The sequence below is a fragment of the Erpetoichthys calabaricus genome, chromosome 5, assembly GCF_900747795.2.
Source record: "Erpetoichthys calabaricus chromosome 5, fErpCal1.3, whole genome shotgun sequence".
NCBI classification, from domain to species: Eukaryota; Metazoa; Chordata; class Cladistia; order Polypteriformes; family Polypteridae; genus Erpetoichthys; species Erpetoichthys calabaricus.
The window spans coordinates 4,370,282-4,385,419 of NC_041398.2; the positions used below are offsets into that span (position 1 = coordinate 4,370,282).

The 15,138-nt window shown below is 41.7% G+C and overlaps 4 protein-coding genes across 4 annotated transcripts in view; 3 read left to right on the forward strand and 1 right to left on the reverse strand.

Moving 5' to 3' along the window:
- LOC114652497 (tripartite motif-containing protein 16-like) overlaps positions 1-15,138 on the reverse strand; it is a 642,127-nt gene that overhangs the window by 609,879 nt on the left and 17,110 nt on the right. The window lies entirely within an intron of this gene.
- Positions 1-15,138, forward strand: part of LOC114642076 (tripartite motif-containing protein 16-like) — a 920,397-nt gene that overhangs the window by 523,124 nt on the left and 382,135 nt on the right. The gene's annotated exons all lie outside the window — the stretch shown is intronic.
- Positions 1-15,138, forward strand: part of LOC114652513 (tripartite motif-containing protein 16-like) — a 231,388-nt gene that overhangs the window by 45,611 nt on the left and 170,639 nt on the right. The gene's annotated exons all lie outside the window — the stretch shown is intronic.
- Positions 4,228-5,375, forward strand: LOC127527840 (zinc finger protein 239-like). Its single transcript, XM_051927977.1, has one exon. It carries the CDS (start codon positions 4,296-4,298, stop codon positions 5,364-5,366), a length of 1,071 nt encoding a protein of 356 aa, XP_051783937.1. The 5' UTR covers positions 4,228-4,295; the 3' UTR covers positions 5,367-5,375.

Here is a 15,138-nt window from a genome sequence, read left to right on the forward strand (position 1 = left end):
AGCTCTTGTATGCCTTTCTCTTGTGAAATGCAGGCTGGATTTTATAATTAGCAGCCATCCTCTACTATCTACTATCTAACTTAATAACAACACAACACCTTTGATGTTAGCCACACACTTTTTATTCTTCTCTCCCATAAAACACACCGTCATGAGTAACCTCCTACAAACCCACTCTCCTCAAACCCCGAATGTCCTTCTCCCAGTCGGGATGCAGTCCCATAATTCCACAAATAGGAGCACATATATAAGATATAGAATATAACAACTTAACAGAATGAAACTCCCGATGCGCAGTTCAATTCCAGCGACGATATCCAACAAAGCCCTAAATATGATGGCTTTAATAGACCTGCCATTGCTGTGTCCAAACATGATGGTGCCGTGTTGATAAAGTGTTGTCATATCTACATGGTGGGACTGAAATGTATGCAAATCCCCTTTAATGAAGGTCTGCAGTGCACTTTGATCACATCTGAATTGATAGATTTGTAATTTTAAACTGTGAGGCAGACGAGGAAATCAAGAAAAATGTGACTTTGAACCAAACCTTATGGAGGGCACTGTAACCCTGAAGTGTGCTCATTATTTTTACTGACTTTAAAGTTAATTCTACTTCTTTTATTTTCACAGGGCTTTCCCATTTCACATGGTCATACACTGAAGGGTCTAATGGCCTCCAACTCAGGGCTGTCTATGTGAGAAGTGAATCTGAGAAGAGAAGGGCAGACACTTAAAGAGAGAGAAGAGTTTCCCACAGAGCATGACCTCTGACAAAGAAGATGGCATGGATGAAAGAACGGTGGACATTAAAGAAGAGGACTGTGAGCGGCTCATACCAGAGGATTTGTGTGTGAAGCTGGAGGATCACGAAGAAAGAATTTCAGTTTTTAAAGAGGAGGAGGAGGAGTGCAAGGGGGTGACTGCTTCCATTAAAGATGAGGATTTGAATGATTTCTCCATTGGTCTTAAACTTCAAAAGCATGAAACTGCGGATATTTTCAAGCAAGATGTCTGTGAAGAATCTCCATCCAGTTTACAGCCCTGGTCCACTAATACGGGACGACTGGCTACGCAGGAGAATTCTGTAGAGCTGAAATCAGAGTTATCAGAGTCTGAAGTGAAAATCACTGAAGGAAATGGGAGAGAAGTAGAAGAGTCACCTGGGACTTTTGGAATAAGTGAGTAATGTGATGAAATATAAAAGAAAAAGAGCGTTTATAAATTCTAACGGTGGGTGCTTTGATGTTTTTAGAAGATTGAAATGAGAGTGGAATACACAGTTAATTGAACTTGGATAAAGACCACCTGCTCGAGCCCATGATAACAAACAATAGGTTACCTAATAAATGATAAATTAGAAAAACTTGAGTGATTAAGGAAAAATGTAAAATATGCAGCACATGACTTGAACATCCTGAAGCTTTTACTGAAGCTGTGACGTATGTTAGGCCAACAGCGCTTTATGATCAATGAAAATATGAATAGTCGTATTTTGTTAAAGACATGTATATTTCGTAAATTATGTGTCAGTTAAGGTAGAAATCTCCACAAAATGAAATAAATAAGAATAAAATCCTCACCCTGTGCACTAAATAAGAGTGAATTTGCTCAAGCCAGTGCACACCTAATATGTGCCTCATCTGTCTAATGGTAATCTTGTACACTTTGACGTTAACAGTGACAAGAGCTACCTGTACAAGCCATGATGACATTCAGGGGGTCTCAGGGTCTTCTTTCATCATCTTGTGTTCTGCTCTCAGCCTGAACTTGCTGGGACAGCATTGCCTGGGCAAGATGACAGTGGTGTGATATTTTCACTAGGAGATGATCTTGGGCCCTTCCGTCTCCCACAGTCACATCGGGTCAATTTGGAGTCTCCACTCCACTTCACCTGCATGTTTATGGTGATGAAGGGAAGAACCAGAATAACCAGAAACACCTTTCACAGCCCCTATGTAGAACAACTATGGGCAAGATTTGACCCCAGAACACCTGAAAAATAAAGTAGCTGTGCTAAACACTGTACCCCCCTAACACAAGCAGATATATTTGTCTGTTTATTTTTTAGTCCAGGTTACGTTCTGGAAGATGTAAACATCATCACATACATTACAATTAAGAGAAAAACCAAATTCAGACACATTATTGGGTTGGAAGGCTCTGATTGGAGTCTTTAGAGCTGATATTGATCACCCATTCCATTAGGATCGGCTGATATCAATATTAATAATACTGTTTTTGTTTTTCTTTTTTTTTTAAATAATAAATGTATTTTTAGCCTTGCGTAAACTTCACATTCTATAATAAAGTGCTACTGCATACAGCATACACAAAGAACATTTACCCATAATGCACACATAATGTAACAAAAACAAGCTGAACAAAACAAAAGGCATGTCTTAATCATACTCCACATTTCTAATCAAATAAAATGTTCGATTAGGTATTTGTAGCCGTCTTCTCTGACAAGAAGAAAACGAGACAGTCTTGTTGAACTCTTCAAGTTTTTATCTAAGAATATAAGCATCTCTGCATGTTCTGAGGACAGTCTGGTCCTCCTGTCATCCACAACGTGTGCTGCCGTACTGAACAGACCCTCGCTGTCCACACTCGTATTAGGAGGGCACAGGTAGGACGATGACTTTTATTGGTCCTCCAGATAGCCAGTGGCCCAGCATCTCTTGTGGTATGAGGTTCACAGAGATAAAGATTCACCTCTGATGCTGCGGACTCAAATATCATTTTTATCTTTCTTGACAATTTCTTCATGCCTTCTGCAGTTCTGTTGGCGCGGAGCTTCTTTGCATCTCTTGGTTGTCGTCTGTAACTCCGAGTGCGTCTGTGTGGTCGAGACACCGGCACTGAGCAGTTTATGTGTTTGATATTTGCAATCACCTGTGAAATACGTGTCCTTGTACCATTGTTTAATTTGGGGGAAAAAATCATTATAATGATCATATCTGTTACAGAATTTATAACTGTACAGTGACTGTTCACACTTGTATAATTCGTATTATTTGATTTAGGTCTAAAAACTTGGCTCATACTGTTCTACCCAAGAAGCCAATAAGAGGGCTGATTACAATTTCTAACTAATCAACGTCCACTTGATAACGATTTATATTTATGTTCCAGCTCGGTAAAACTCTGTATCCCTTTCCTTCCATCTACCTACACATTCACTGAAATACAAATAAAAGGGATTTTAGTCACAAAATCTAATGCCTGTTAAATTAATTATACAAATAAATCAGTCAAGAGACACTCACTGGCAGATGGAATTGTGGATCTAAATGATCTAGAAGGTGACATCTTCCAGAACTGAAAGTGGCTGGTTGTCCAGGCTTACGAATTCCACTGTTTTTGCTGTCCCAGTAAGTCTTTAGCGTTCTTGCTGTCAGTATTATAAGGTTGAGTTTTCTAAGTGCTGCCATTATTGGAGGCCGAGTGAGAGTTGGCATCTGAGCTAGACTAAGCTTGCTGGTCGCCTCAGCCTTTGAACAGCTCATTCTTCACACCAGTCCCTTTTGTGTTGACTTCTCAGATGGTGAATAAGGTTTGTATTGTTGAAAGTGTTAGCAGAGAATCCTCCATGACTGACTTCTTTTAGCACATATATTACAAACTGCAAATTTGTTATCTCTTGTAGGAAGGCACTAAAACTGTTAGACTGGCAAGGATGTGTTTCTGTATTTTGGAAATGTTGGAACTTTGTCTTGTATACGTCTTATCATTCAACAACATAAGTTAAGATCAACTAATTTGCTGATCATTGGTCAAGTCATTTGGAGTGAAAATTGTCTGATTTTTGTTTGTGATCGATTTGATCAGATCAGGCCTGTCTTTCACATGTGAGAGAAAGTTGGAGAAATTGAACAGACAGCAGCAGAACATCTAAAGACCACACACGGAGTGGCCAGACCATAAATGGCACCTCAATGTGAGGAATTCCAACCAGTGTGCCACCACTTTACTTGTGCTGTTTCATTTATTTTAAAAGGTGGGTAGTGCTTAGCAATTTGGACATCAAACCCTGAAGTTGCAGGTTCAAATTCAGCTATTGACACCATGTGACCTCGAGCAAGTCACGTGACCTGTCTGTGCTCCAGTTGGAAGAATAAGAGAAATGTAACCAATTGTGTCTCAAATGTTGTAAGTCACCTTGGATAAAGGTGTCAGGAAAAAAAAACAATAGTTAAAATGTTTGTGTTCTTTCAGATTTACAGAAGAATGGCAGCTTCTCTCCACCTTCATTTGGTCAGCCCTCTCTTCAATACAATGAGAATGGTATAATGAAATCAGCAATGGGATCAGAGAACCTGACAGCAGCCTTTTGGCAGTGCAGTTCTCTCCCTGCTGCTGGAGCAACACAGACAGAAGCCATCAAAACTGATCGACAACAAGTGGAGAAAGAAATCCAAATTCGTACTGGAAAAAAATGTTGTTTGGAATGTGGCAAACAATTCACATACAACAGTGATCTTAATAGGCATATGAAGATTCACACAGGAGAAAAACCATATTGTTGTCATGAATGTGGAAAGTCATTCTCAACGAGAAGCATTCTTCAGAGGCACAGAAGAATCCACACAGGGGAAAAACCTCATCGCTGTCCAGAATGTGGTAAATCTTTCTCATGGAGAAGTGAACTTCATCGGCACAAAATAAATCACACAGGATACAAACCTCATTTCTGTTCAGAATGTGGTAAGTCCTTCCTAATGGGAAGCCACCTTCAGAGGCACAGAAGAATCCACACAGGAGAAAAACCTCATTGTTGTCCAGAATGTGGTATGTTGTTCTCATGCAGAAGCAATCTTCAGAACCACATAATAGGCCACACAGGAGAAAAACCTCATTGTTGCCCAGAATGTGGTAAGTTGTTCTCAAGGAGAAGCTGTCTTCAGAGACACAGAAGAATACACACTGGAGAAAAACCTCATTGCTGTCCAGAATGTGGTAAATCTTTCTCCTGGAGAAGTGAACTTCAGCGGCACAAAATAAATCACACAGGAGACAAACCTCATCTCTGTTCAGAATGTGGTAAGTCCTTCATATTTGGAAGCCACCTTCAGAGGCACAGAAGAACCCACACAGGAGAAAAACCTCATTGCTGTTCAGTATGTGGTAAACGATTCTCACGTCCAAGTGCACTTAGGTGCCACAGATGGATCCACACTGGAGAGAAGCAGTACACCTGTTCTGAATGTGGTAAAGGGTACTCTTCCAGAAAAAGTTTTCTGAGACACACGCAAAGTCATATTGGAGTAAAGCCTGTCCCAGAAATGATAAATGATCTTTCCAATGGCTCCTCGAGCAAAAAAAATGAAGGAATATCTTCTGAATGCAGTAAAGGACTCTAGTTGAATGTACTTAATAAATACATAAGAATAGTGGAGAATATACGGAAAGTCCAAACAGATCCTACATATAAGGTAACCTCAGAGCCTCATATGAACTCACACTGGAATATAACACGTTTCCCAAACGACAAGAATCTTCTTCAACAACTTATAGGTGCAAGAAAAAAAAAAACTCATTGTTGTCCTAAATGTGGTTAACGCTTTTCAGACAGCAGTGGCCTTCATAGTCATAAATGACTGGCCTACTTGTGGTAAGCCTCTTAGCTGTTCTGAATGTTGAAAGATTTCATGAAGGAATCAGAAACTGTACTGTCAGTACGTCAGCCATACAGGGACTGATCATCTCTGCACCAGTGCTGTAACATAAGATGGTGAACAATACAAGCAACAGAATGAGGTAACAATAGAACTGTGTGGTGATAACAACTTCAACCACAGATCACAACTGAAAAAGTTCAATGTAATAATAAAAAAATGGTGAAATCAAATCAAATCCACAGTGCAGTGCCGACTACCAGGACGTGCCACTGACAACAAGGGAAATATTTTTATTTCGGAACTTTGGAGATGGGGCCTTATCTGAGTAGCAATGAACTTGTACCGTCTCTGAGATGTCATGTGATGGCTGACACCTGGGCTGAGTGCAGACAGCCGTTCTTAACCCTGATAATAAGGAAGTCATTTAGTGACGTCAGCTGACAGCCAATGCTGTCCAATGAGATACCGGGGAGGGACAGTCGAGGAGGACAGGGGACTAAAAAGAGAGTCGTCACATGACAAACCAATGTAGAGGGGCTTTATAAGACTTTTAAACTAATTTAGGTTATCATTTCTAAATAATAAGAGTCTTTACAAACCAAACACATTCATCAGCTGTGTGTCAAGTGTGAGTCCAAAAGAGGCAATTTAAGAAGATCGAAATACAAATAAAATGAAACATTCAGGGATCGAAGAGAAATGTTTAAGACATGAAGAGGGTGTCAGAACAGCATGCTAGGATTAGCATGGAGGACCACAGTTGTGAAGAATATCAATTAATGTATAGAAGGAAGATTATTTAAAATTGTAATAATAATTTTATGAGAAATGGGACACCATAATGAATGCAGAACACAATGAAAATGAAATGAACTGATTTTATTTTCTGACATATAAGAGAAAAAGGGAAGACAAAACAGAAACACACAGAGATCTCTGCTGCCCCAGCTGTTCATTTGATAAATTAACCTAAAAATATAACGGATGTCACTTTGCTCCATGTCAGGCTATCCTGTGGTGGTGTGTGAAGGACGCTCTATACTCCGAATGTGTTGGTTCAGGTTTCAGTTTGAGTTCAGCACCTTCTTCATATCGATACCCAAGACAACGTTTCTTCACGTCGAGACTACAAGCTGGAGGCCACAGGAGCTCAATAAACTCCAACAGCAGGATGGACGATTAGAAAGCTCTGCTCTGAGAGAGTGTCAGCTACACAAAGCTTCGGCTTCATTTACTTGACAGAAAACTCCAAAAAGCAGAAGTGGCCCCTTCTGTACCCCCACCACTGAAGGTCAAATTTGACCCCCTCACTACTCGGCGTTGGTTCACTCTGCTTGGACTTTTGGTATTTTGTAAGTTTATGTTTTATTTTCTGGCCACACTCTTTTTACATTTCATGTCATTGATGTTCTCTAATGTGTGAGTATAGCTTGACTCTTACAAGGACTTATCTAAAAAGGGTACATTGGCCATGAAATGCAAGAAGGTAGAAAAATATAAAAAGTGTAAACCACAAAATGAAGAGGTGACATCGATGAAATACTCTCAGTGGCAGAGGTGACGAGGACAAAATCAGAAAGGACAGCACAGAAAAGGCAGGAACTGACTGAAAACAAAAGAAGAAAGCTGATTGGTGGAAACAACTGTCAGTCACTCCTGAGTGGACTGTTGAGGACAGCCGTGACATGCAGACTTCAGAGTTCATGTGTTTTTGATTTCAGATCTGTGACCATGCACTGAATAAGTCTGTTATTTATCAGTTAGCATGTTCTGAAACTGTAATGTCATCACAAAGATCACACAAACACGTAATGTGTCATTTGTGATCAATCACGTTTGTAGATTTTTATGGCACCATTCATCAGCCCTGTATAGAGTGCCACTTCCAGATCGGCAACCCCACTGCACCCCGTAGCACATTTGGAGTTTGGGACTGGAACACAAAGTGGATGGCACTCTGAGAAGGACAGACTTGTAAGACGTGAACAAAGCCAGCTGCCCTCCCTGGTCTGTCTTCATTCAGAAGAACTCACCTGAGTGGTGGGATTGTTCTGCGGCGCTCCTGTTAGCCGACATTTCATCAGCTTGCGTTCTGCGTTTCATCTGATAACCAGCAGAGTTAGTCAAAGATGAGCCAGGCCTGTTACAATGTGAACGTTCTTGATATTTTGGTTTGCTTTAAATGTTTTTTCTGCTTCTTTACTTTGAGTTCTTGGAGGCCTTGTACATTAGAGATTATTAATACTTGAGTGTTTGGTGTTCATAATGAATTGACAATTAATAAACTGTTTTTATTACTAAATTGTAAGTGTGGCCTGTTGTCATTTTATATTTTTATCCTTCTTGACTGTGTTGTTAGGACGTGTTGCACTGTTGCCTCCCTAGAATTAAGTGCCACATCACCGACGCTCGGCCTCACACCCTTCATCACACGTGAGGCAGAATCCAAGATTGCAGATCCAACTGTTAATCCCATTCCCTGCTTTGCCAGTCCCTTGGCTGTGTGTGTATCGAGGTGTATGACTGAAGCAAACCTCTCCTCAAGGAGTCTACAGCACCGGTCAGATGAAGAACTTGACGCTTTGGGTTTAGACATAAAACTGAGAATACCTCACGCTGGATATGCTGTAGACGAGTGAAAGGGAGTCCAGTGGGATAGACTAAGGTAATAAGGTAAGTACAGTTAGACACATTCATAGTCATTTTATCTTTTGATATTTATTTATTTTTTATTTTTTGCCTTTGCTAAACAAGGTACAATATTGTGCTGTTTGTGTAGATAGATGGCTTCTCCTGAACGGTAACTCTTCATTACACACACACACACACACACACACACCTGCTTACCATCACCATTATCAAGAACACATGAGGCACATGGAGACTTGACTGTTTCCTTGTTTAATTTAGATCAGGGGGGTCCAACGTTGATCCTGGAGGGCCGCAGGTTTTCATTCTAACCATTTTCTTAATTAATGACCCATTTTTGCTGCTAATTAACTTTTTTCCCCTTCATTTTATTTGACTTGCTATTTAAGACTCAGACCCCTTATCTGTTTCTTTTATTCCTTAATTAGCAACCAACCAGTAATGAAATACAAAATGACCCAACACATGACCAGATAACCTTTGCTGTCATACAGTATCAGAAAATAAAGAAAGATGAAGGTCTCGGTGACGCTGATCTGCTTTCTGCTGTGGTCAAATGAGAGCACAGCCATGGAATTAAATAACGAGTTCAATTAACAACAACAATCGGCTTCTAATTAAGAAACTGGTTAGAGTGACACTGGTGGGAGTTTGATACCCCAACTGGTCATGTTGATACCCCCTGGCTGGTCAATCGTTGGTTCACTTCACATCTCAATTTTATTTTGCTGCCATTGAAGGAAGAAGAGAAGCAATTCAGAGGATTCTTCAATTAACAAAGAGAAGGGAATGGAAAAGAAGTCAATTAACAGCAGAAATTGGTTACTGATTAAGAAAGTGTCAGGAAGGAAAACCTGCAGCCACTGCGGCCCTCTGGGGTCAGAGTTGGACACCCTGATTTAGATCAGGTATCAGCAAGAATGAAAGGGAAGGTCTACAGGACGGTAGTGAGACCAGCTATGTTATATGGGCAGGAGACGGTGGCACTGACCAGAAAGCAGGAGACAGAGCTGGAGGTGGCAGAGTTAAAGATGCTAAGATTTACATTGGGTGTGATGAGGATGGACAGGATTAGAAATGAGGACATTAGAGGGTCAGCTCAGGTGCAACGAATGGGATTCAATGTCAGAGAGGTGAGATTGTGTTGGTTTGGACATGTGCAGAGGAGAGATGGTGATTATATTGGGAGAAGGATGTTAAGGATAGAGCTGCCAGGTATGAGGAGAAGAGGAAGGCCTAAGAGGAGGTTTATGGATGTGGTGAGAGAGGACATGCAGGTGATGACGTAATCACGTGAACTGAAAACAAGGAAGAGCCCCAAAGAGCGCTGAAGAAAACATTCATTACAAAATTGAGAAGGCACAAGAGAGCGGCTCACGTGAACTGACTGAATGCAGCATGAGTGATCACTTTGATACCGTGGAAACAAAGCACGGTGTAAAACGTAAGTTTATAGAAACGCTACTGCTGCCGTTTGCAATACCATATTCACGAGATACAAGTTTAATGAGAAGACACGAGGTATAAATGAGACTTTGGATGACTTTGTAACGGATTAAAAATTGCTGTAGCGAGAAACGTTTAAGTGCCGGGTCTTAACTAACATTAAATAAAGCCGTGGACATTGCAACATCACACAAGACAGCGGCTCACAGAACGTCGGAAACAAAGCACAGTGTAAACCTAAAGTTTAAATTGAGTTCATAGACCTACAAAAGGTTGCCATTGATTTGAGGCAAGATTGCTTTTCTCCTGTACAACTATACGTTGCACTCCGCTTGCGCAGCTTGGTCATATTACAACCGGAATGCTGAACTGACAACGTGGTATACAAAGAGAACTATAACAATCGTAATAAACGCACAAAAAAACAGCGGACAACCCGTGGATTAAATAAAAAGGCTGCTTCCGTTGGCGAAGCAACGAAAAAGGAAGACCTGATATGGCGTTCGTTTATAAAACAGCGGAGAGGCTGTGTGAAGGCAGCTTCACAAAAAAACAGATCCTTAACAAATTGTTATTGGTATATTTTCCATCAATTTAAAAAGGTTTTCTTTTCTTCTTAATTAAAATTTAAAAGCAATACTTCACCGCTGCGAAGCCCCTCTAGCACTGATGTCCGCTTTCCAACGGTCTTTGTTACTTAAGAAATTTGGTACGCGGTTTCCCAACGCTAACTGAATCCTACTTACATACATATATACGTCCATAGCCTGCAGCTCAGTCCACACTCTGAATCCTCCAGGCACTCCTGAGCATAATCTAATTTTGAAGGTTGGGGCACCAATAATGTTACTGAGAAACTTACAACCACCGAAACTTTATAATGGCACGAGACTTCAGGTCACATGCCTGCAAAAGAACCTAATTGAGGCAACTATTTTTACTGGCGGTGGCTCAGGGGAGAGAGTTTTTATTTCTCGCATCCCCGTTATACCCTCTGATCTCTCATTTCAATTCAAACGCCTCCAATTTCCAGTAAGGCTCTGCTTCGCAATGACAATTAATAATTCTCAGGGACAGACCCTACAAAAGGTTGGCATTGATTTGAGGCAAGATTGCTTTTCACATGGCCAACTATACGTTGCATGCTCAAGAGTAAGCTTAGCGCACAGCTTGGTCATATTACAACCGGAGAGGTGAACTGACAACGTGCTATACAAAGAGATCCTTAACAAATAATTATTGGTACATTTTCCCTCAGTTTTAAAAGGTTTACTTTTCTTCTTAATAGAAATTTTAAAGCAGTACTTCGCTGCTGCGAAGCGTGGGTATTTTGCTAGTTAAAAATAAAAAAACTGAGAAATCACATGTACAGTAATCCCTACTCGATCGTGGGGGTTGCTTTCCAGAGCCTCCCACGAAAGGTGAAAATCCGCGAAGTAGAAACCATATGTTTATATGGTTATTTTTATATTGTCATGCTTGGGTCACAGATTTGCACAGAAACACAGGAGGTTGTAGAGAGACAGGAACGTTATTCAAACACTGCAAACAAACATTTGTCTCTTTTTCAAAAGTTTAAACTGTGCTCCATGACAAGACAGAGATGACAGTTCCGTCTCACAATTAACAGAATGCAAACATATCTTCCTCTTCAAAGGAGTGCGCATCAGGAGCAGAGTCTGTCAGAACGAGAGTGAAAAAAAAAAGCAAAGAAAAATCAATAGGGCTGTTTGGCTTTTAAGTATGCGAAGCACCGCCGCACAAAGCAGTTGCAAGGAAGGCAGCAGCTCACACCCACTCCGTCAGGAGCAGAGAATGTCAGAGAGAGAGAGAGAGAGAGACAGAGAAAAACAAACAATCTAAAATCAATACGTGCCCTTCGAGCTTTTAAGTATGAGAAGCACCGTGCGGGAAGCAGAAGGGAGCAACGTGAAGGTAATCTTTCAGCATTTTTAGACGAGCGTTCGTATCGTCTAGGTGTGAGAACAGCCCCCCTGCTCACACCCCCTCCGTCAGGAGCAGAGAATGTCGGAGCAAGAGAGAGAGACAGAGAAAAGTAAAAATCAAAAATCAATATGTGCTGTTTGATCTTTTAAGTATGCGAAGCACCGTGCAGGAAGCATATCGCTTGATAAAGCAGCCATATGTAAGCCCAGCAAAGAAGAGAGCAATGTGAAGGTAATCTTTCAGCGTTTTTTGAGGAGCTGCCGTATCCTCTAGGGGTGCGAACAGCCCCCGTGCTCACAATATATTTGAGGAGTGTTATTTAATACGTAATACGCGCTCTGGTTGGGTAGCTTCTCAGCCATCTGCCAATAGCGTCCCTTGTATGAAATCAACTGGGCAAACCAACTAAGGAAGAATGTACCAGAAATTAAAAGACCCATTGTCCGCAGAAATCTGCAAACCAGCAAAAAATCCACGATATATATTTAAATATGCTTACATATAAAATCCGCGATGGAGTGAAGCCGCGAAAGTCGAAGCGCGATATAGCGAGAGATTACTGTACAGAAGTATTCCCAGCCTTTGCTCAGTACTTTGTTGATGCACCTTTGGCAGCAATTACAGCCTCAAGTCTTGTTGAATATGATGCCACCGGCTTGGCACACCTATCCTTGGCCAGTTTCGCCCATTCATCTTTGCAGCACCTCTCAAGCTCCATCAGGTTGGATGGGAAGCGTCGGTGCACAGCCATTTTAAGATCTCTCCAGAGATGTTCAATCGGATTCAAGTCTGGGCTCTGGCTGGGCCACTCAAGGACATTCACAGAGTTGTCCTGAAGCCACTCCTTTGATGTCTTGGCTGTGTGCTTAGGGTCGTCGTCCTGCTGAAAGATGAACCATCGCCCCAGTTTGAGGTCAAGAGCGCTCTGGAGCAGGTTTTCATCCAGGATGTCTCTGTACATTGTTGCAGTCATCTTTCCCTTTATCCTGACTAGTCTCCCAGTTCCTGCTGCTGAAAAACATCCCCACAGCATGATGCTGCCACCACCATGCTTCACTGTAGGGATGGTATTGGCCTGCTGATGAGCGGTGCCTGGTTTCCTCCAAATGTGACACCTGGCATTCACACCAAAGAGTTCAATCTTTGTCTCATCAGACCAGAGAATTTTCTTTCTCATGGTCTGAGAGTCCTTCAGGTGCCTTTTGGCAAACTCTAGGGGGGCTGCCATGTGCCTTTTACTAAGGAGTGGCTTCCATCTGGCCACTCTACCATACAGGCCTGATTGGTGGATTGCTGCAGAGATGGTTGTCCTTCTGGAAGGTTCTCATCTCTCCACAGAGGGCATCTGGAGCTCTGACAGAGTGACCATTGGGTTCTTGGTCAACTCCCTGACTAAGGCCCTTCTCCCCCGATCGCTCAGTTTAGATGACCGGCCAGCTCTAGGAAGAGTCCTGGTGGTTTCGAACTTGTTCCACTTACGGATGATGGAGGCCACTGTGCTGACTGGGACCTTCAAAGCAGCAGAAATTTTTCTGTAACCTTCCCCAGATTTGTGCCTCGAGACAATCCTGTCTCAAGGTCTACAGACAATTCCTTTGACTTCAGGCTTGGTTTGTGCTCTGACATGAACTGTCAACTGTGGGACCTTCTATAGACAGGTGTGTGCCTTTTCAAATCATGTCCAGTCAACTGAATTTACCACAGGTGGACTCCAATGAAGCTGCAGAAACATCTCAAGGATGATCAGGGGAAACAGGATGCACCTGAGCTCAATTTTGAGCTTCACGGCAAAGGCTGTGAATACTTATGTACATGTGCTTTCTCAGTTTTTTTATTTTTAATAAATTTGCAAAAATCTCAAGTAAACTTTTTCACATTGTCATTATGGGGTGTTGTGTGTAAAATTCTGAGGAAAAAAATGAATTTAATGCATTTTGGAATAAGGCTGTGACATAACAAAATGTGGACAAAGTGATGTGCTGTGAATACTTTCCGGATGCACTGCAATTCTAAATCCAAAGCGTCAAGTTCTTCATCTGACCGGTGCTGTAGACTCCTTGAGGAGAGGTTTGCTTCAGCCATACACCTCGATACACACACAGCCAAGAGACTGGCAAAGCAGGGAATGGGATTAACAGTTGGATCTGCAATCTTGGATTCTGCCTCACGTGTGATGAAGGGTGTGAGGCCGAGCGTCGGTGATGTGGCACTTAATTCTAGGGAGGCAACAGTGCAACACGTCCTACAAAACAGTCAAGAAGGATAAAGCAACAAAATGGCAACAGGCCACACTTATAATTTAGCAATAAAAACAGTTTATTAATTGTCAATTCATTATTAACACCAAATGCTCATGTATTAATAATCTCTAATGTACAAGGCCTCTAAGAACTCAAAGTAAAAAAGCAGAAAAAATATTTAAAGCAAACCAAAATGTCAAGAACATTCACACTGTAACAGGCCTGGCTCATCTTCGACTAACTCTGCTGGTTATCAGATGAAACGCAGAAAGCAAGCTGATGAAATGTCGGCTAACAGGAGCACCGCAGAACAATCCCACCACTCAGGTGAGTCCTTCTGAATGAAGACAGACCAGGGAGGGCAGCTGGCTTTGTTCACGTCTTACAAGTCTGTCCTTCTCAGAGTGCCATCCACTTTGTGCTCCCGTCCCAAACTCCAAATGTGCTAAGGGGTGCAGTGGGGTTGCCGATCTGGAAGTGGCACTCAATACAGGGCTGATGAATGGTGCCAGAAAAATCAACAACAGTGATTGATCACAAATGTCACATTACGTGTTTGTATGATCTTTGTGATGGCATTACAGTTTCAGAACATGCTAACTGATAAATAACAGACTTATTCAGTGCACGGTCACAGATTTGAAATCAAAAACACATGAACTTTGAAGTCTGCATGCCACGGCTGTCCTCAACAGTCCACTCAGGAGTGACTGACAGTTCTTTCCACCAATCAGCTTTCTTCTTTTGTTTTCAGTTGGTACCTGCATTTTCTGTGCTGTACTTTCTGATTTTGTCCTCGTCACCTCTGACACTGAGTGTATTTCATCAATGTCACCTCTTCATTTTGTGGTTTCCACTTTTTATATTTTTCTATCTTCTTGCATTTCATGGCCAATGTACCCTTTTTAGATAAGTCCTTGTAAGAGTCAAGCTATACTCACACATTTGAGAACATCAAGGAAATAAAAAGTAAAAAGAGTGTGGCCAAAAAATGAAACATAAACTTACAAAATAAAGAAAGTCCAAGCAGAGGGAACCAACGCCGAGTAGTGAGGGGGTCAAATGTGACCTTCAGTGGTGGGGGTACAGAAGAGGCCACTTCTGCTTGTTGGAGTATTCTGTCAAGTAAATGAAGCCGAAGCTTTGTGTAGCTGACACTCTCTCAGAGCAGAGCTTTCTAATCGTCCATCCTGCTGTTGGAGTTTATTGAGCTCCTGTGGCCTCCAGCTTGT

What these genes read in the sequence shown, in the direction of transcription:
- LOC127527840 (XM_051927977.1), top strand. Translation starts at nt 4,296, where the DNA reads ATGAAATCAGCAATGGGATCAGAGAACCTGACAGCAGCCTTTTGGCAG.